This window comes from Oncorhynchus mykiss, chromosome 8 (genome assembly GCF_013265735.2).
Source record: "Oncorhynchus mykiss isolate Arlee chromosome 8, USDA_OmykA_1.1, whole genome shotgun sequence".
Classification (NCBI taxonomy): domain Eukaryota; kingdom Metazoa; phylum Chordata; class Actinopteri; order Salmoniformes; family Salmonidae; genus Oncorhynchus; species Oncorhynchus mykiss.
Window position 1 is genome coordinate 19663078 of NC_048572.1, and position 19739 is coordinate 19682816.

At 43.5% G+C, this 19739-nt stretch overlaps 1 protein-coding gene across 2 annotated transcripts; it reads left to right on the forward strand.

Moving 5' to 3' along the window:
* The first annotated feature begins 959 nt into the window (after positions 1 to 959).
* Positions 960 to 9660, forward strand: LOC110529553 (transmembrane protein 200A). 2 transcript variants are annotated; one of them, XM_021611813.2, is made up of 2 exons: positions 960 to 1555; positions 7262 to 9660. In XM_021611813.2, the coding sequence occupies exon 2, from the start codon at positions 7282 to 7284 to the stop codon at positions 8779 to 8781; it is 1500 nt and encodes a 499-aa protein (XP_021467488.2). In that variant the 5' UTR covers positions 960 to 1555; positions 7262 to 7281; the 3' UTR covers positions 8782 to 9660. The 2 variants fall into 2 exon arrangements, with proteins under 2 accessions (XP_021467488.2, XP_036840846.1); XM_036984951.1 differs by lacking the exon at positions 960 to 1555 and adding an exon at positions 5139 to 5385.
* Positions 9661 to 19739: the final 10079 nt, after the last annotated feature.

Consider the following 19739-nt stretch of genomic DNA (forward strand, 5'->3'; position numbering starts at 1 on the left):
CTTGACGTAGTACACCGACCACTCCCTCTTAGAGCAATTGGAAAACCCAGAACGTCATGGTCCCCATACTGTCAATCTCCCCATTTAACAAGCCTTGAGAATTCCTAACAAGGATCAGATGTGTGGGGAGACAGAGAACAGGCGTAGTAGTGGGACCTTACACAGCCCCTCTTCAACCCTTCTCAGCCCCTCAACCCCAAAGGCTGAAGTGGAACCTAACTATACTAGAAGTTGGGTTAGTCCCATTTCAAATAAAAAAAATATGCCTGTTTTTTTGTCAGTAGCACAGGAGAGGAATGTAATATAGAAACCCAGCCACCTAAGCCCTATAGCCCATCAAGCCCTCTGTGAAAATGTAGTTTTTTGGTATCACATTGAGCCAGATATGCATTTCATAAACACAGGAAATGACAGAGATTAAAAAATCTGCAACTTTCAATACTGATCTTTGGGTTTTTAACCATATAATTGCTCCTGCTAAAATAAACTACAGTTGTTTGTTTACTCCAAGGGTGCTTACACATCACCGCATGTAGGCAGTATGAACAGGGATTGTGTTTCATCTTGATTCAGTGGGAGGTATATTATCATACAGTATCTCATTATACATATGCCTAATGATTGTGTTCATAAATGCCCATCCTCATAGGACTTGGTTTAACTCAACCATTTTCATCTCCAGATTGAAAGCAACATGCAGGGAACTTACTGTAAGTTACCACATGTTTTCAATATTTGCATCAATTACTGTCTTTGCATTGGAAGCATTGGACACTATTATGATAATATTCTATTCAGATGCATTGACTTCTCCAAGCATAAATGAGTTAAATATGATTTATCTTGTTTATTTTTTTGTCATCTCACTGTGCATCACTTATAGTGAAGCATCACGTGGGAGTACAAAGCTTGCCTAGTCTACCATCCCCAGTAATGCATTATTCCCGAGTTGAAGGGAACGTCTCTATCCTTGAAGATGCTGCAGAAGAGCTTTATCTACAAGTGGACATGATAATACATCTTGGTTCTACTCCAAAAGGATTATGAAGAGGACAGTGCTTTTTCCCCAGATGTGAACACTTATGCTAGCATGTTCTTCATAAGAAATGTAAAAACATGTTTCTGTGCAGATTTTCTGCCAAAGCCAACTCTTAAGTTAATAGGCTAAACTGAAAACATATTTGATTATATTCTGGACATAAAACTGAAGTTTATGAGCCGACTGTATGTGGATCACCGGGGATCAGTGACAACAAGTTGAGACGGTTAAAAGCAAAACAATAGTCATTCTCCGCGCGTCAGGCAGCTTGGAGCAGTTTACACAGCCGTGTGGCCAACAGTCCGGGTGCGCGTTTAGGAAATGGAGCGAAATAATGAACGCTTGTTTCTTTGGAAGTGTATTATTTTTCGTGTCGGCATCCGAATATAAATGTAATGGGAATACAAACAGACATAGCAAGTCAAACATGAGTGTTGAGATACATGGCTTATGTTATATTTTCCTATGCGTAATGGACAAATAACATTAGCTACAAAGAAGCACCCTCGTTTACAGGTAAGTAACATTATTTTTTAGGAATAGTGAATTGGCCTAGATGGCCCCTTCTTTAATAAAGGAAAGATGATTTGCTTGGTTCTATTTCAACCTTCATTTAAACCAACAGATGCTTTTCTCAATCGAACCCATAGACTGGGTAGTATCATGGAGCAATTGCGCTCGTATCAAATATAATTTCTATCTTCTCATCACTTTGATTTCTCAACTTAAAATGTATATCATACAACTGGCGAATTCAAAATTCCTTCTCATCGTTTTACCACAGTCTATTATTCATAGCTGTTTTAAACCATTTACTATTTATGCCCTATTCGAGGCACATGGCGTTTTTTTTTATGAAAATGGGAAGATATCTGCAAATATTACATTGGTCTGGTGTTTTGAGATTTCACATATATCGCAGCATAGCCTGCACGCGCACATGTAGTTATGATTGATTATAATATTGTGTATTGAATTACTGTGCAAATGATTCGTTTTCCTGGAACGAGCGGTCCCATAACAGCGCCCACCCACGCACACACTCGCGTCTGTCTAGAAGTTACTGACACATTTAACTATCATCATCGTGGAGTTTTCTTGGCAACATACCTCTCTATACAACAGGATTTGTAATACATAACATGTTTCTTACCACAATAAGTGTAATGGTAGTTGACATAGGAAAGTAGGCTGCAATGTAACGGTTGTTACATACTTAGGATATATCAGCTCTCTCTCGCTCTCGCTCTCTCCTCACTCTTAGAACAACCAAGTGTCACAAAATGCCATGGTATCCTCTATTCACACATTATGCACGGTGTCTGGAACAACCCCTACCCCGACCACACCAACAATGCCCTGACCATGGTCCTACTCCTTGTCTCATCTGCCATGGCTGCAGTCAAAAAACCCTTTACCAAAATAGCAAGGGCATTTTTGATAATATGTTAATTTTGGTTATCTCAGGTTTGACACATTATTTCAATCTGGGAAGACAACATTTTGTTCTCAGCACTGAACATAAATGTATATTCACTGACAGCACCAGTCTGTTTTTCATCTATTCAGTCTTATCTTTCACTGGTCCCTATGTCTTTTCATGTCCACTGATGTTAATCCTTATGATAGCCTCACAGCGCATCATGTTCTTATTTCATTTCCTGTTTGTGTTTTTCGAAAATAGAGCAAAGCCATGGCATTCAAGAAATGTTCTCTGTTCTAAACACATTGTTAAAAATAAGAAAATAAAGTTGATAGGAACTGCACTCTCTTCTTTATTGCTACCATCCACCCCCTGCTCATCCTGGTATTTAATAGAGAACTTTCGATAAGCCAACATCGAAAGGCTACATCGCCCACACCTGCTCGCAGACCTATTGCTGGGGGTGGGTACAGGGTACGGGGCTGCAGTCAGAGAAGCAGGTCATACAACTGTCATGCATTCACCCAGGAGTCTCCTCTCCATCTGCAAGGGAATAATACCCTTTTCTAGATCTGAATATTATGACATCTAGTATTTTCACCATGCAATCATGTGCATTGACCTTAAGCTAATAAGGCAGTGCCTTGAGGTATGTACTTGGATATACAGTGCTGCTTGAAAGTGTGTGAACCCTACAGGGCTGGTCATTATTTTGCTATAAAATATTAAAATAAACATACAATTCTTATCTAATTCCCAATTTGTAATAAAGACATTCCAAGTAAATGACAGAAACAAAAATATATATTTTCAGTGTTTATTTAACAAAAGTGGTTTATTTAACAGAAACTCAGATTTGATGTGTGCAAAAATGTGAACCACTTCAGTCAATAGCTTGTGGCACCTCCATTAGCAGTGATAACTTGGAGTAAACATCTCCTATAGCAAGTAATCAGTCTCTGACATCTGTTTTGAGGGATTTTTGCCCACTCCTCCTTACAGAACTCAGCCAATTGAGTGAGGATTGAGGGGTGTCTGGCATGAACTGCCCGCTTCAGGTCCTGCGACACCATCTCGATTGGATTTAGGTCAGGACTTTAACTTGGCCAACCCAAAACACAAATCTTATTTCTTCTGAGTCATTCTTTGGTAGATTTGCTTGAATGCTTTGGGTCGTTGTCTTGTTGGAAGACCCATTTCCGGCCCAACTTTAGCTCCTTGACAGATGGCCTGACGTTCTGTTCAAGAATCTCCTGGTATACCTCAGAATTCATGGTTCCCTTAATGATGTGGAGTCATCCAGGTCCAGAGGAGGAAAAGCAGCCCCAGATCTGGACATTCCCACCACTATGCTTGACTATTGCAATAAGGTTATTTTGGTGGTAGGTAGTGTTGTGTTTTCGCCAAACATAGCGGTGTTGATTGACTAAAAAGGTCAATTTTGGACTCATCGGTCCAGAGAATGGACTTCCAGAAACCTTCAAATTTGTCCAGGTGGTCTTTGGCAAAGTTAAGATGGGCAGTTTGGTTATTTTTGACAGCAGAGGCTTCTTCCTAGCAACCCTCACATGAATGGCATTTCTATTCAGAATTCTTCTTATTGTTGTTGAAGCATGCACAGTTACCTGAGATGCAGCAAGGGAGGTCTGCAAATCTCCAGATCTTATGTGTGGGTTGGCTTTTACCAGATTTATTATTGTTCTTGTGGCTCTTGGGGATATTTTGGAAGAGCGTCCACTTCTAGGCTGAGTTGCTGTCATGTTAAATGCTCTCCAATTGTAAATGATTTGCCTCACAGTGGACTGATGGAGCTCAATCTTTTTGAGATTATTTTATAGCCTTTCCCAGACTGATGTGTTCGCACTACCCTCATCCTGATATATAATTTCCTCTCAGCATGGTGTGCTTTGTGTTGACCTGGATGGGTAACACCAAACTGACCAGGTTTCTTATCTCTATTTATCAGTCCCATCCAAATCTCTCCTTTGATTGGTTCATTTGGTACACAATTATTTACCCACCTGATTCCACTTACCTACTTGAATTAACCAATGCAACTTTGGGTTCACTTATTTTTTGCACCTGCACTAATACCATTTTTATTTTGTTTTTCTACTACATGCATGATTTTGTCTACACACCAACATATGGTATTGGTAAATATAAACCTGTTCAGTCAGATCAAAAATACTGGTTCTGATTAAATGAAGATTTCATGGTTAAAACAAAAAAATCTGTAATTGAACAAGGGGTTCACATACTTTCAAGCAGCACTACATCTACAATGCCAATAGAAAGGCTACACCTCCTTGACAACTTCTCCACACTGCAGTACATCCTTTTAGTGCTGACAGAGATTGTTAATGACTCACTCAACACACCTGTTGGTAAAGCACCATGTTACTACACATCTCCTGCCTTCAGCCTGATTGTTGGAACATTTAAGGTGTTTTATTGGATACCATGTTATGTATTTTTGCTCTTTTGGATCCCAGTATCTCTACTTGCACATCAATCACTCCAGTGTTAATGCTAAAATAATTAGTTCACTATGGCCTATTTCTTGCCTTACCTACCTAATCTTACTACATTTGCACACTGTATATAGATTTTTCTATTGCGTTATTGACTGTACGTTTGCTTATCCCATGTGTAACTCTGTCGCTTTGCTTTGTCTTGGCCAGGTTGCAGTTGTAAATGAGAACTAATTCTCAACTGGCCTACCTGGTTAACTAAATGTGAAATAAAAAAACAAGAGTACCCTTCTGAAATATAACATATTTCTCTTAAGGTATGGTGCTCCATTGGCAAATGTTGAAATATGGAAGTGTATGGCAGTCAGACCACCCATGAATGTATGGCTGACCAGAATACTGACCAGTACTGCTTGTGCGCGCTGAGGATGGATTTTACTGTAAAATAGGTAAAGACCACTTCTGAGTCATCTCCATTAAGACGTGACTAACAGAAATGGAATAATGTGTACAATGGGGGGGGGGGGGGGGGGGGGTCAAAATCAAAAGTAAGTCAGTGTCTGGTGTGGCCACTAGCTGCATTCGGTACTGCAGTGCATCTCCTCCTCATGGACTGCACCAGATTTGCCAGTTCTTGCTGTGAGATATTACCCCACTCTTCCACCAAGGCACCTGCAAGTCCTTGGACATTTCTGTGGGGAATGGCCTTAGCCCTCACCCTCCGATCAAACAGGTCCCAGACGTGCTCAATGGGATTGAGATCTGGGTTCTTCGCTGGCCATGGCAGAACACTGACATTACTGTCTTGCAGGAAATCACACACAGAACAAGCAGTATGGCTGGTGGCATTGTCATGCTGGAGGGTCATGTCAGGATGAGCCTGCAGGAAGGGTACCACATGAGGGAGGAGGATGCCTTCCCTGTAACGCACAGCGTTGAGATTGCCTGCAATGACAAGCTCAGTCCGATGATGCTGTAACACACGGCCCCAGATCATGACGGACCCTCCACCTCCAAATCGATCCCGCTCCAGAGTACAAGCCTTGTTGTAACGCTCATTCCTTCGATGATAAATGCAAATCCGACCATCACACCTGGTGAGACAAAACCACGACACGGCAGAGAAGAGCACTTTTTGTCAGTCCTGTCTGGTCCAGCAACGGTGGGTTTGTGCCCATAGGCAATGTTGTTGCCGGTGATGTCTGGTGAGAACCTGCCTTACAACAGGCCTACATGCCCTCAGTCCAGCCTCTCTCAGCCTATTGCGGACAGTCTGAGCACTGATGGAGGGATTGTGCATTCCTGGTGTAACTCGGGCAGTTGTTGCCATCCTGTACCTGTCCTGCAGGTGTAATGTTCGGATGTACCGATCCTGTGGAGGTGTTACACATTGTCTGCAACTGAGAGGACGATCAGCTGTCCATCCTGTCTCCCTGTAGCACTGTCTTAGGCGTCTCACAGTACAGACATGGCAATTTATTCCCTGGCCACATCTGTAGTCCTCATGCCTCCTTGCAGCATGCCTAAGGCATATTCACGCAGATGAACAGGGACCCTGGGCATCTTTCTTTTGATGTTTTTCAGAGTCAGTCGAAAGGCCTCTTTAGTGTCCTAAGTGTTCATAATTGTGACCTTAATTGCCTACTGTCTGTAAGCTGTTAGTGTCTTAATGACCGTTCCACAGGTGCATGTTCATTAATTGTTTATGGTTCATTGAACAAGCATGGTGAATGGTATTTAAACCCTTTACAATGAAGATCTGTGAAGTTATTTGGATTTTTACAAATTATCTTTGAAAGACCGGGTCCTGACAAAGTGACAGTTCTTTTTTTGTTGAGTTTAGATGGCGTAAATGGGACTGAGTGTGTGTTTGTGTGTGTGAGGGAGTGAGTGAGTGAGTGAGTGAGTAAGAGCAGAGTGACAGAGACCCACACAGCTGGAACAGAAAAGACAGTGCTGTATTACAGTTAACTCTGGAGTCTTCTGCTCACAAACATAATGCATTTAGCCATTTCTATCATTTGGCTTCCAAAAATACCCACCTTAGTTTTTAGAAAGGAAATACAAAGAGGATTTAACACCAAATTTCCAAATGAATTGTTTCCTATGAGCTGTGACTAGAACAAATTTTAAAACATAATTGTCATCAGTCATAATAACCAAAGCAAGCATGAGAGCAGTTTGATGGAGCCACCCCAAGGTCAATGGTGCTCTGCTTCTCACTGTGGGATTACCAGGAAGACAGTGCCAGCAATCAGAGAACAGACATCCCGTAAACATACCAGATGCCTCTCACTCCCCCTCTCTGTTTGTTTGTCTTTACAGGGCCATAGACAGCTGTAGTGATGATTTCAGCTGGGGGAGTGATCACAGGCCATCTTGCTGCGCTGAAGAGGCAGGACTCTGCCCGCTCCCAGCACCACCTGCCCATCCAGTCCCCAGCCCCAGGAGAGATCCAGGAGAAGAGGAAGGCCAAGCGTAAAACACGGGCCGATGTGGTGGTGGTCAGGGGGAAAATCCGCCTCTACTCTGCCTCTGGGTTCTTCCTCATCCTGGGTGTGTTGATCCTGATGGTGGGCGTTGCCATGGCCGTGCTGGGCTACTGGCCACACACAGATGCCCTTGTAGCGGCCAACACCAAGCTATCCACCAATGACACCAGGGTGACCCGGGAGCAGGGCGGTAAGCTGATCCAGTTTTTTGAGCAGCACCTGCACTCAGAGAAGATGAAGATGCTGGGGCCGTTCACCATGGGTATTGGTATCTTCATCTTCATCTGTGCCAATGCCATCCTGCATGAAAACAGGGACCGGGAGACCAAGGTGATCCACATGAGAGACATGTACTCCACCGTCATCGACATCCACAGCCTGCGGATCAAAGAGCACAAGTACATGAACGGGGCCTACTCTGGCCCCTATGGGGAGCATGAGGTCAGGACCTATGAGAACCAGTGTGCCTCCAAACTAGCTGCTAACACCCTGCTAGGGTTCCCCAGTGTGGGGAACAACGTGAGAGTGTCATGCAGGACCAGCTCTACGGAGGACGAGGAGGGTCTTCTCAACGAGGCCAAAGGGGGGCATGGACTCGTGCCTTCGTTCTTCCGAGAGCGCTCTGGCTCCATCTTTGGCTTGCAGCATGAAGGCAGCCGCCATGAGAAGAGCAACTTGCCCAAGAGATGCCAGACCAGGTCTATCGTCTCATCCTCCATCAGCGCTTTTACCCTGCCTGTCATTAAGCTCAACAACTGTGTGATTGACGAGCCTGACATGGACAACATTACAGAGGACCTGGAGCACATGAGGGTTAGGTCCAGACCCCCCTCTATGCAGTCCCTTTCCCTGGCTGTGCCTGTCCCGGCGGACATCGCCAAAGCCTACAAACCCCCTGGTATCATGCTCCTCAGGAGCAATTCGGCCACAGAGTCTCACACCGTGTCCTCTCGTAGCTCGTTGTCCCCAGGTTCTGCCAGTGGGAGCTACCTGTCCCCTGGGGCGGCCCGGAAGGACTTTGGCTCCAACAACTCCCTCCACATGCTGTCTTCTCACTCCAAGTCTCTGGACCTGGATCGAAGGCCCACCACCCTGACAGTGAAGCCAGAGCAGAGGAAACATCCCAGCTGGCCCCGACTGGACCGCAGCAATAGTAAAGGCTACATGAAGCTGGAGAACAAGGAGGATCCTATGGACAGACTGCAGCTGCCCCAGGTAGCAGTCAAACGGGATTACACCAAGAAAGAGAAACTGCTCATGATCTCCAGGTCTCACAATAACCTCAGCTTTGAACATGATGAGCAGTTCATGAGCAACACTATGAAACGAGGGAGCTCAGAGACCAGGTTTTAAACTCTTACAAAGCCTGGTCCCAGATGTTTGTACTGTCTTGCAAAAAATGACCATACAGATGTAGGATCTTAATTTGAGCCAGTTAGCTACAGCAGGAAATATTATTGCAGTACCAGGAAATGTGCATTATAATTAATGGGCATTTTTTTGTAGGGGTTGATACATTTTTCAGTAGGGCAAATCAAGTCTGACATTTTAAAGTGGACATTGCTAACTTTAGAAGCCTTTTTAAACCTTGAATATACTACAAGTTTGCATTTCCTGCTAGGCAGAAAAATTATCAGCAACAAAAGAGTGATCAAATTAAGATTCGACATCTGTAGGAGTTGGCAAGACAGCACAAACAGATCTGAGACCAGACTTTAAATGGTCCGCTACTTGGACTTAATTCTAACAATGGTGTTTCTTTGTGTGACACAATCATTCTGCAATACGAATCACAATTCAAGCTGTTCACTGTCAGTGTTGAATAGTTCATTGTAAGTGTGATTACATGTTGTTTTGGGATGACGCGCTCAGGTAGTCCGTCTGTTTGCAATGAGTCTAAAGAAAGAGAGGCTGTGTCACACACGGTGAGATTATTGCAGCGCAAATCAATTTGAACAAAATGTTGAAATTAGGTTCAAGGTGAACTTGAAAATACAGAAATCAATACGACTAAAATGTGGTTTGTTTTTCTCATCTTTGCATTGTTGCAACAGGCAGTTTTGTTTATTTAAACTGGTCAGTGTATGTACCAGAGTTGGCTAGATATTTTGCTATGGAGCTTTTAATAATGTAATGTTCTCTACAAACACTGCCATTTTTTTAAAAGAAACGAGTTAACCTGTAAATGTACAGTTTACCCATTTCTCAGAATAAAATGAAGCTTTTCAGTGAGTAACATTTGTCTTTTATGATAGCCTATACCTTTTCTCGCCAGTCTCATGAAAATCCGCTATGTATTCACAAAAAGGTATGTCACCTGGCCTTAGTACATGCATTTTAAACACAAACATAATTGCACAAAGTCTGTGTCGAACAGTACAGAGTAACTCAGTTCCCGTCTGTAATTCTGATGTTCATTTCGTCCATTGAATTCTCAAGGTCAATATTCCTTCTCAACCCACAAACTTTGAGTCTGTTGAGAAGGGAAACTATCCTCTCTTTATCAAGAAAGTGAATAGCATTCCCATATTGAACAATAGGAGCTCTGGGAGAACCAAGCTGGGAGCTGCCAGAATAGAGAGGAAACTCATAAGAGGGTTCCATCTGGAGGGGGAATCAACCAAGACATATGTGACTTCCAGGAAGCATGATATTTAAACAAGGATTGCATATTGTCAACATGAACAGCAGAAACTGTGCTATATGAATGGTCAGGACCTGATAAATATTTTTTATGTTCTCTATTCGCTGAAATGAATTAAGACTAGCTGTCACCATTGGCGTCAGATACTAGAGATCCTAATCAAATAAATATACAAAAATATATTATTTATCTCACTGCATTTGGAAAGACATTGGATTTCCTTTGATCATGTTCTTTCTTTTATGAGAATTAATTTTGTTCAGCTTACTGCCTTTTTCGTGTATCTATAAAAGGTAGTCCTGTTTTTTTTTTTTAAACAAGTCCAATTAGTCTCTCATAGTCTTCAACAATACAGCCTCTGCTTGCCGATTTGGTCCGTTATTGCTCTCTGAGCCTGATTAGGTTATTCATAAAGTTTCATCTTCCCACAAACCACTTACAAACAATAAGGTAGTATCATATGGATGAAGCACTGACTAATCAATCCTCTGATATTCTTAAGTAGTAAATATTCATACTTGCAAAGTAATAAAGAGTAGCTTTTGTTTTGATTTAGTCTATTTTTATAGAAGTTCCTTGCCTACAGTATACAGTCCACACAGCTCCGGCTCGGATCCTCATCCTAAACAGAACAAATGACAGATAAAGTTGACGATAGTTTTGGATTTGACAAGGAAGACAAAGTTTGACTGAGGCCATCTTTGGAGTTAGTATAAAAGCCAAAAACATTGTGGCTTAAACAACAAAACAAATAAAAATGTATTTGTCACATTCGTCAAAAACAACAGCTTCCCAACAATGCAGACTTTTTTTTATTGTCGTAAAAATAATAACGAATAAATAGAAAAATAATAACACAAGGAACAAATCAAATCACATTTTATTTGTCACATGCGCAAATACAATAGGTTACAGTGAAATGCTTACTTACAAGCCCTTAACCAACAATGCAGTTTTAAGAAAAAAAATAAATAAATAAAAGTAACAAATAATTAAAGAGCAGCAGTAAAATAATAATAGCGAGGCTATATACAGGGGGTACTGGTACAGAGTCTATGTGCGTATGCACCGGTTATTCAAGGTAATTGAGGTAGAGTTATTAAAGTGACTTATGCATAGATAATAACATAGTTGCAGCAGTGAAAGGGGGAGGGGGGGAATGCAAATAGTCTGTGTAGCCATTTGATTGGATGTTCAGTAGTCTTATGGCTTGGGGGTAGAAGCTGCTTAGAAGCCTCTTGGACCTAGACGTGATGCTCCAGTACCACTGCCGTGCAGTAGCAGAGAGAAGTCTATGACTAGGGTGGCTGGAGTCTTTGACAATTTTTAGGGCCTTCCTCTGACACCGCCTGGTATAGAGCTCCTGGATGGCAGGAAGCTTGGCCACAGTGATGTACTGGGCCGTGCGCACAACCCTCTGTAGTGCCTTGCGGTCGGAGGCCGAGTAGTTACCATACCAGGCGGTGATGCAACCAGATGCTCTCGAGTAATGATAACTTGACTATATAAAACTGAAATATCACATTTACATAAGTATTCAGACCCTTTATTCAGTACTTTGTTGATGCACCTTTGTCGGCGATTACAGCCTCGAGTCTTCTTGGGAATTAATCTACAATCTTGGCAAACCTGTATTTGGGGAGTTTCTCCCATTCTTCTCTGCAGACCCTGAGAATATCTGTCAGGTTGGATGGGGAGTGTCGCTGCACAGCTATTTTCAGGTCTCTACAGAGATGTTCGATCGGGTTCAAGTCTGGCCTCTGGCTGGGCCACTCAAGGACATTCAGTGACTTGCCCCGAAGCCCCTCCTGTGTTGTCTTGGCTGTGTGGTTAGGGTCGTTCTCCTGTTGGAAGGTGAACCTTCGCCCCAGACTGAGGTCCTGAGCACTCTGGAATATATTTTCCTCAAGGATCTCTCTGTACTTTGCTCCGTTCATCCTTCCCTTGATCCTGACTAGTCTCCCAGACCCTGCCGCTGAAAAACATCCCCACAGCATGATGCTGCCACCACCATGCTTCCCCGTAGGGATGGTATTGGCCAGGTGATGAGCGGTGCCTGGTTTCCCCAAGACGTGACACTTGGCATTCAGGCCATAGAGTTCAATCTTGGTTTCATCAGACCAGAGAATCTTGTTTCTCATCGTCTGAGAGTCCTTTAGGGGTCTGAGTGTCCTTTAGGTGCCTTTTGGCAAACTCCAAGCGGGCTGTCATGCCTTTTACTGAAGAGTGGCTTCCATCTGGCCACTCTACCACAAAGGCCTGATTGCTGGAGTGCTGCAGAGATGATTGTCCATCTGGAAGGTTCTCCCATCTCCACAGAGGAACCCTGGAGCTCTGTCAGAGTGATCATTGGGTTCTTGGTCACCTCCCTGACCAACGCCCTTCTCCCCCGATTGCTTAGCTTAGCCGGGCGGCCAGCTCTAGAACAGTCTAGGTGTCACGTTCTGACCTTAGTTCCTTTTTTATGTCTTAGTGTTAGGTTGGTCAGGGCATGAGTTGGGGTGGGTAGTCTATGTTCTTTTTTCTATGTTGTTATATTTCTATGTGTTTGGCCTAGTATGGTTCTCAATCAGAGGCAGGTGTCGTTCGTTGTCTCTGATTGAAAATCATACTTAGGTAGCCTGTTTTCCCCATTTTGGTTGTGTTTAGTGTGTTCACCTGGCAGAACTGTTTAGTTTTCTCTTCGTTGTTATTTTGTGTAGTGTTCAGTTTTTCAATTAAAATATGACGAACACTTACCACGCTGCATATTGGTCCGATCCTTCTTACTCTTCCTCAGACGAAGAGGAGATTCGTTTCACTAGGTGGTTCTAAATTTCTTCCATTTAAGAATGATGGAGGCCACTGTGTTCAATTTGAGGAAAAAGCTGTAACGTAACAAAATGTGGAAAAAGTCAAATACTGAATCCTTTCCGAATGCACTGTAGGTAGGGATAAAGTGACTAGGCAACAGGATATACAATAAATAGTAAGAGTAGAGTATAGGATGAGTCAAAATAAATTAGTGCAAGAAGGGTCAATACAGATATTCCACGTACAGTTGAAGTCAGAAGTTTACACACAAATAGCCAAATACGTTTAAACTCAGTTTCTCACAATTCCTGACATTTAATCCGAGTAATATTTCCATGTCTTAGGTCAGTTAGGATCACCACTTTATTTTAAGAAATGTGAAATGTCAGAATAATAATAGAGAGAATGATTTATTTCAGCTTTTGTTACTTTCATCACATTCCCAGTGGGTCAGAAGTTTACATACATTCAATCAGTATTTGGTAGCATTGACTTTAAATTGTTTAACTTGGATCAAACATTTTGGGTAGCCTTCCAAAAGCTTCCCATAATAAGTTGAGTGAATTTTGGCCCATTCCTCCTGACAGAGCTAGTGTAACTGAGTCAGGTTTGTAGGCCTCCTTGCTTCCACACGCTTTTTCAGTTCTGCACACACATTTTCTATGGGATTGAGGTCAGGGCTTTGTGATGGCCACTCCAATACCTTGACTTTGTTGTCCTTAAGCCATTTTGCCACAACTTTGGAAGAATGCTTGGGGTCATTGTCCATTTGGAAGACCCATTTGCGACCAAGCTTTAACTTCCTGACTGATGTCTTGAGATGTTGCTTCAATATATCTACATAATTCTTCTCCCTCATGATGCCACCTATTTTGAGTAGTGCACTTGTCCCTCCTGCAGCAAAGCACCCCCACAACATGATGCTGCCACCCCCGTGCTTCACGGTTGGGATGGTGTTCTTCGACTTGCAAGCGTCCCCCTTTTTCCTCCAAACATAACGATGGTCATTATGGCCAAACAGTTCTATTTTTGTTTCATCAGACCAGAGGACATTCCTCCAAAAAGTATGATCTTCGTCCCCATGTGCAGTTGCAAACCGTAGTCTGGCTTTTTTATGGCGATTTTGGAGTAGTGGCTTCTTCCATGCTGAGCGGCCTTTCAGATTATGTCGATATAGGACTCGTTTTACTGTGGATATAGATACTTTTGTATACCTTCGGGCATTTGGAAATTGCTCCTAAGGATGAACCAGACTTGTGGAGGTCTACAATTTTATTTCTGAGGTCTTGGCTGATTTCTTTTGATGTTCCCATAACGTCAAGCAAAGAAGCACTGAGTTTGAAGGTAGGCCTTGAAATACATCCACAGGTACACCTCCAATTGTCTCAAATTATGTCAATTAGCCTATCAGAAGCTTTTAAAGCCATGACATAATTTTCGTGAATTTTCCAAGCTGTTTAAAGGCACAGTCAACTTAGTGAATGTAAACTTCTGACCCACTGGAATTGTGATACAGTGAATTATAAGTAAAATAATCTGTCTGTAAACAATTGTTGGAAAATGTACTTGTGTCATGCACAAAGTAGATGTCCTAACCGACTTGCCTAAACACTAGTGTGTTAACAAGGAATTGTCTGAAAAACAGCAAAAACAAAACAATGACTCCAACCTCAGTGTATGTAAACTTCCGACTTCACCTGTACGTACAGTCACTGTGGGGACAACATTGTTGATGCACTTATTAATGAAGTCGGTGACTGATGTGGTAAACTCCTCAATGTCATTGGATGAATCCCGAAACATATTCCAGTCTGTGCTAGTGAAACAGCCTTGTAGCTTAGCATCCATTTCATTGGACCACTTCCATATTGAGATTATCACTGTTACTTCCTGTTTGAGTTTTGGCTTGTAAGCAGGAATCAGGAGGATAGAGTTGTGGTCAGAATTGCCAAATGGGGGGCGAGGGAGAGCTTTGTATGCATCTGTGTTTGGAGTAAAGGTGATCTAGATTTTTTCCACCTCTAGTTACACAGGTGACATGCTGGTAGAAATGAGGTTAAACTGATTTCAGTTTTCCTGCATTAAAGTCACCGGCCACTAGGAGCACCACCTCCGGGTGAGCATTTTCTTGTTGCTTATGGCCCTTACAGCTCGTTGAGTGCAGTCATAGTGCCAGCATCGGTTTGTGGTGGTAAATAGACAGCTATGAAAAATATAGATAAACTCTCTTAGTAAATTGTGTGGTCTACAGCTTATCATGAGGTAATCTAACTCAAGAGAGCAGAACCTTGAGACTTCCTCAATATTAGACATCACGCACCAGCTGTTGCTAACAAAGAAACACACACACCCTCTGTCCCGTCGCAGCTGTTCTGTCCTGTCGATGTATAGAAAAACCAGCTAGATTTATACACTGCTCAAAAAAATTAAGGGAACACTTAAACAACACAATGTAACTCCAAGTCAATCACACTTCTGTGAAATCAAACTGTCCACTTGGGAAGCAACACTGATTGACAATACATTTCACATGCTGTTGTGCAAATGGAATAGGCAACAGGTGGAAATTATAGGCAATTAGCAAGACACCCCCAATAAAGGAGTGGTTCTGCAGGTGGTGACCACAGACCACTTCTCAGTTCCTATGCTTCCTGGCTGATGGTTTGGTCACTTTGAATGCTGGCGGTGCTTTCACTCTAGTGGTAGCATGAGACGGAGTCTACAACCCACACAAGTGGCTCAGGTAGTGCAGCTCATCCAGGATGGCACATCAATGTGAGCTGTGGCAAGAAGGTTTGCTGTGTCTGTCAGCGTAGTGTCCAGAGCATGGAGGCGCTACCAGGAGACAGGCCAGTACATCAAGAGACGCGGAGGAGGCCGTAGGAGGGCAACAGCCCAGCAGCAGGACCGCTACCTCTGCCTTTGTGCAAGGAGGAGCAGGAGGAGCACTGCCAGAGCCCTGCAAAATGACCTCCAGCAGGCCACAAATGTGCATGTGTCTGCTCAAACGGTCAGAAACAGACTGCATGAGGGTGGTATGAGGGCCCGACGTCCACAGGTGGGGGTTGTGCTTACAGCCCAACACCGTGCAGGACGTTTGACATTTGCCAAAGAACACCAAGATTGGCAAATTCACCACTGGCGCCCTGTGCTCTTCACAGATGAAAGCAGGTTCACACCGAGCACATGTGACAGACGTGACAGTCTGGAGACGCCTTGGAGAGCGTTCTGCTGCCTGCAACATCCTCCAGCATGACCGGTTTGGCGGTGGGTCAGTCATGGTGTGGCGTGGCATTTCTTTGGGGGGCTGCACAGCCCTCCATGTGCTCGCCAGAGGTAGCCTGACTGTCATTAGGTACCGATATGAGATCCTCAGACCCCTTGTGAGACCATATGCTAGTGCGGTTGGCCCTGGGTTCCTCCTAATGCAAGACAATGCTAGACCTCATGTGGCTGGAGTGTGTCAGCAGTTCCTGCAAGAGGAAGGCATTGATGCTATGGACTGGCCTGCCCGTTCCCCAGACCTGAATCCAATTGAGCACATCTGGGACATCATGTCTCGCTCCATCCACCAACGCCACGTTGCACCACTGTCCAGGGGTTGGCGGATGCTTTAGTCCAGGTCTGGGAGGAGATCCCATCCGCCACCTCATCAGGAGCATGCCCAGGCGTTGTAGGGAGGTCATACAGGCACATGGAGGCCACACACACTACTGAGCCTCATTTTGACTTGTTTTAAGGACATTACATCAAAGTTGGATCAGCCTGTAGTGTGGTTTTTCACTTTAATTTTGAGTGTGACTCCAAATCCAGACATCCATGGGTTGATAAATTTGATTTCCATTGATCATTTTTGTGTGATTTTGTTGTCAGCATATTCAACTATGTAAAGAAAACTGTATTTAATAAGAATATTTCATTCATTCAGATCTAGGATGTGTTATTTTAGTGTTCCCTTTATTTTTTTGAGCAGTGTATTTACCATGTCCTTGTTCAACCACGCCTTGGAAAAACATAGGATTTTACAGTCCCTCATCCAGCTTTTTCTCCAGTGATTGCACGTTCGCCAATAGAATGGAAGGTAAAATTGATTTATCCACTCTCCGACATAGTCTCCACTATATAGCGCTGTCTCCTCCTTCTTCGAGTGTCGGGGACTTGCGCCTGGTCCAGGATAATCAATATGTCTTTTGCCTCCGACTCATTGAAGTAAAAGTCCTCATCCAAATGGAGGTTAGTGATAGCTGTTCTGATATCCAAAAGCTTTTTCACTCATAGGAAACAATGGTGGGAACATCATATTAAGATAATTTCCCAAATACACAAAATAGCCCAATTGGTCAGGAGCGCATAAAACAGCCACCATTTCAATCAACAAACCCAAAAATGTATTTTTATCATACATTTTACATCAATAGAAAAAAACTACTTTTAAATTCTAATTGAATAAATCTCTTTGTTTCTTCTGCCTCATTGCTAGATCCTCCCACTGGTGCTCCTTGGGTACCGATGGCCAATTTCCTTGGTGGAGCAGGGCTGGGTTAATTGTTAAGAGCCTTGGGGTTTAGACCTCACTCACTCACCAGGGGAATGGGAGCTTTGGGTTAGACCTGGGCTTTCAGGATGCTATTCTAGCTGCTATTCTACCTCATTAGGGGCATCAATCTCCATCATAGTTTAGGTAGGGGTCCAGAACCCCCTCTTAATGCCATGGCAACAAAGGCACCCTCAGTATTTGACCCCCACTGCAGCTAGGCAGATGCTACATTTGACAAAGGAGAACTGCATAGACTCATGGGTCAAAACATGAGATTTCGTAAAATAACATTTATTGTACTTTCATTTATACAGTAAGACACTGTCTTGCAATGAGGATGTCACCTCTGTTCAGTTATACATTAAATGTCAAATTTCGATATAAACCGTTTCTTGCCCAAACTATTTAGAAGCTAAGGCTGTGCTTACTAATTGGCTGAGCTTCCCGGGACCTTCAGCACCTTGTTATTGTCTTTCATGACCTGCTATTGGAAATTATGCAGCATAATTACCATAATTACCATTATGCTGCATCCAAAGTCACACAGAGGCATCCCACTCTTATTAGTGATGTCTCTACTTATTTTTTTTATTTCACCTTTATTTAACCAGGTAGGCTAGTTGAGAACAAGTTCTCATTTACAACTGCGACCTGGCCAAGATAAAGCATAGCAGTGTGAACAGACAACAACACAGAGTTACACATGGAGTAAACAATAAACAAGTCAATAACACAGTGGAAAGAAAAAGAGTCTATATACATTGTGTGCAAAAGGCATGAGGAGGTAGGCGGATAATTACAATTTTGCAGATTAACACTGGAGTGATAAATGATCAGATGGTCATGTGCAGGTAGAGATACTGGTGTGCAAAAGAGCAGAAAAGTATATAAATATAAACAGTATGGGGATGAGGTAGGTAAATTGGGTGGGCTATTTACCAATGGACTATGTACAGCTGCAGCGATCGGTTAGCTGCTCAGATAGCAGATGTTTGAAGTTGGTGAGGGAGATGAAAGTCTCCAACTTCAACGATTTTTGCAATTCGTTCCAGTCACAGGCAGCAGAGAACTGGAAGGAAAGGCGGCCAAATGAGGTGTTGGCTTTAGGGATGATCAGTGAGATACACCTGCTGGAGCGCGTGCTACGGGTGGGTGTTGCCATCGTGACCAGTGAACTGAAATAAGGCGGAGCTTTACCTAGCATGGACTTGTAAATAACCTGGAGCCAGTGGGTCTGGCGACGAATATGTAGCGAGGGCCAGCCGACTAGAGCATACAGGTCGCAGTGGGTGGTATAAGGTGCTTTAGTAACAAAGTGGATGGCACTGTGATAAACTGCATCCAGTTTGCTGAGTAGAGTATTGGAAGCCATTTTGTAGATGACATCGCCGAAGTCGAGGATCGGTAGGATAGTCAGTTTTACTAGGGTAAGTTTGGCGGCGTGAGTGAAGGAGGCTTTTTTGCGGAATAGAAAGCCGACTCTAGATTTGATTTTAGATTGGAGATGTTTGATATGAGTCTGGAAGGAGAGTTTCCAGTCTAGCCAGACACCTAGGTACTTATAGATGTCCACATATTCTAGGTCGGAACCATCCAGGGTGGTGATGCTAGTCGGGCGTGCGGGTACAGGCAGCGAACGGTTGAAAAGCATGCATTTGGTTTTACTAGCGTTTAAGAGCAGTTGGAGGCCACGGAAGGAGTGTTGTATGGCATTGAAGCTCGTTTGGAGGTTAGATAGCACAGTGTCCAAGGAAGGGCCAGAAGTATACAGAATGGTGTCGTCTGCGTAGAGGTGGATCAAGGAATCGCCCGCAGCAAGAGCAACATCATTGATATAAACAGAAAAAAGAGTCGGCCCGAGAATTGAACCCTGTGGCACCCCCATAGAGACTGCCAGAGGACCGGACAACATGCCCTCCGATTTGACACACTGAACTCTGTCTGCAAAGTAGTTGGTGAACCAGGCAAGGCAGTCATTAGAAAAACCGAGGCTACTGAGTCTGCCGATAAGAATATGGTGATTGACAGAGTCGAAAGCTTTGGCCAGGTCGATGAAGACGGCTGCACAGTACTGTCTTTTATCGATGGCGGTTATGATATCGTTTAGTACCTTGAGCGTGGCTGAGGTGCACCCGTGACCGGCTCGGAAACCAGATTGCAGAGCGGAGAAGGTACGGTGGGATTCGAGATGGTCAGTGATCTGTTTGTTGACTAGGCTTTCGAAGACCTTAGATAGGCAGGGCAGGATGGATGTAGGTCTGTAACAGTTTGGGTCCAGGGTGTCTCCCCCTTTGAAGAGGGGGATGACTGCGGCAGCTTTCCAATCCTTGGGGATCT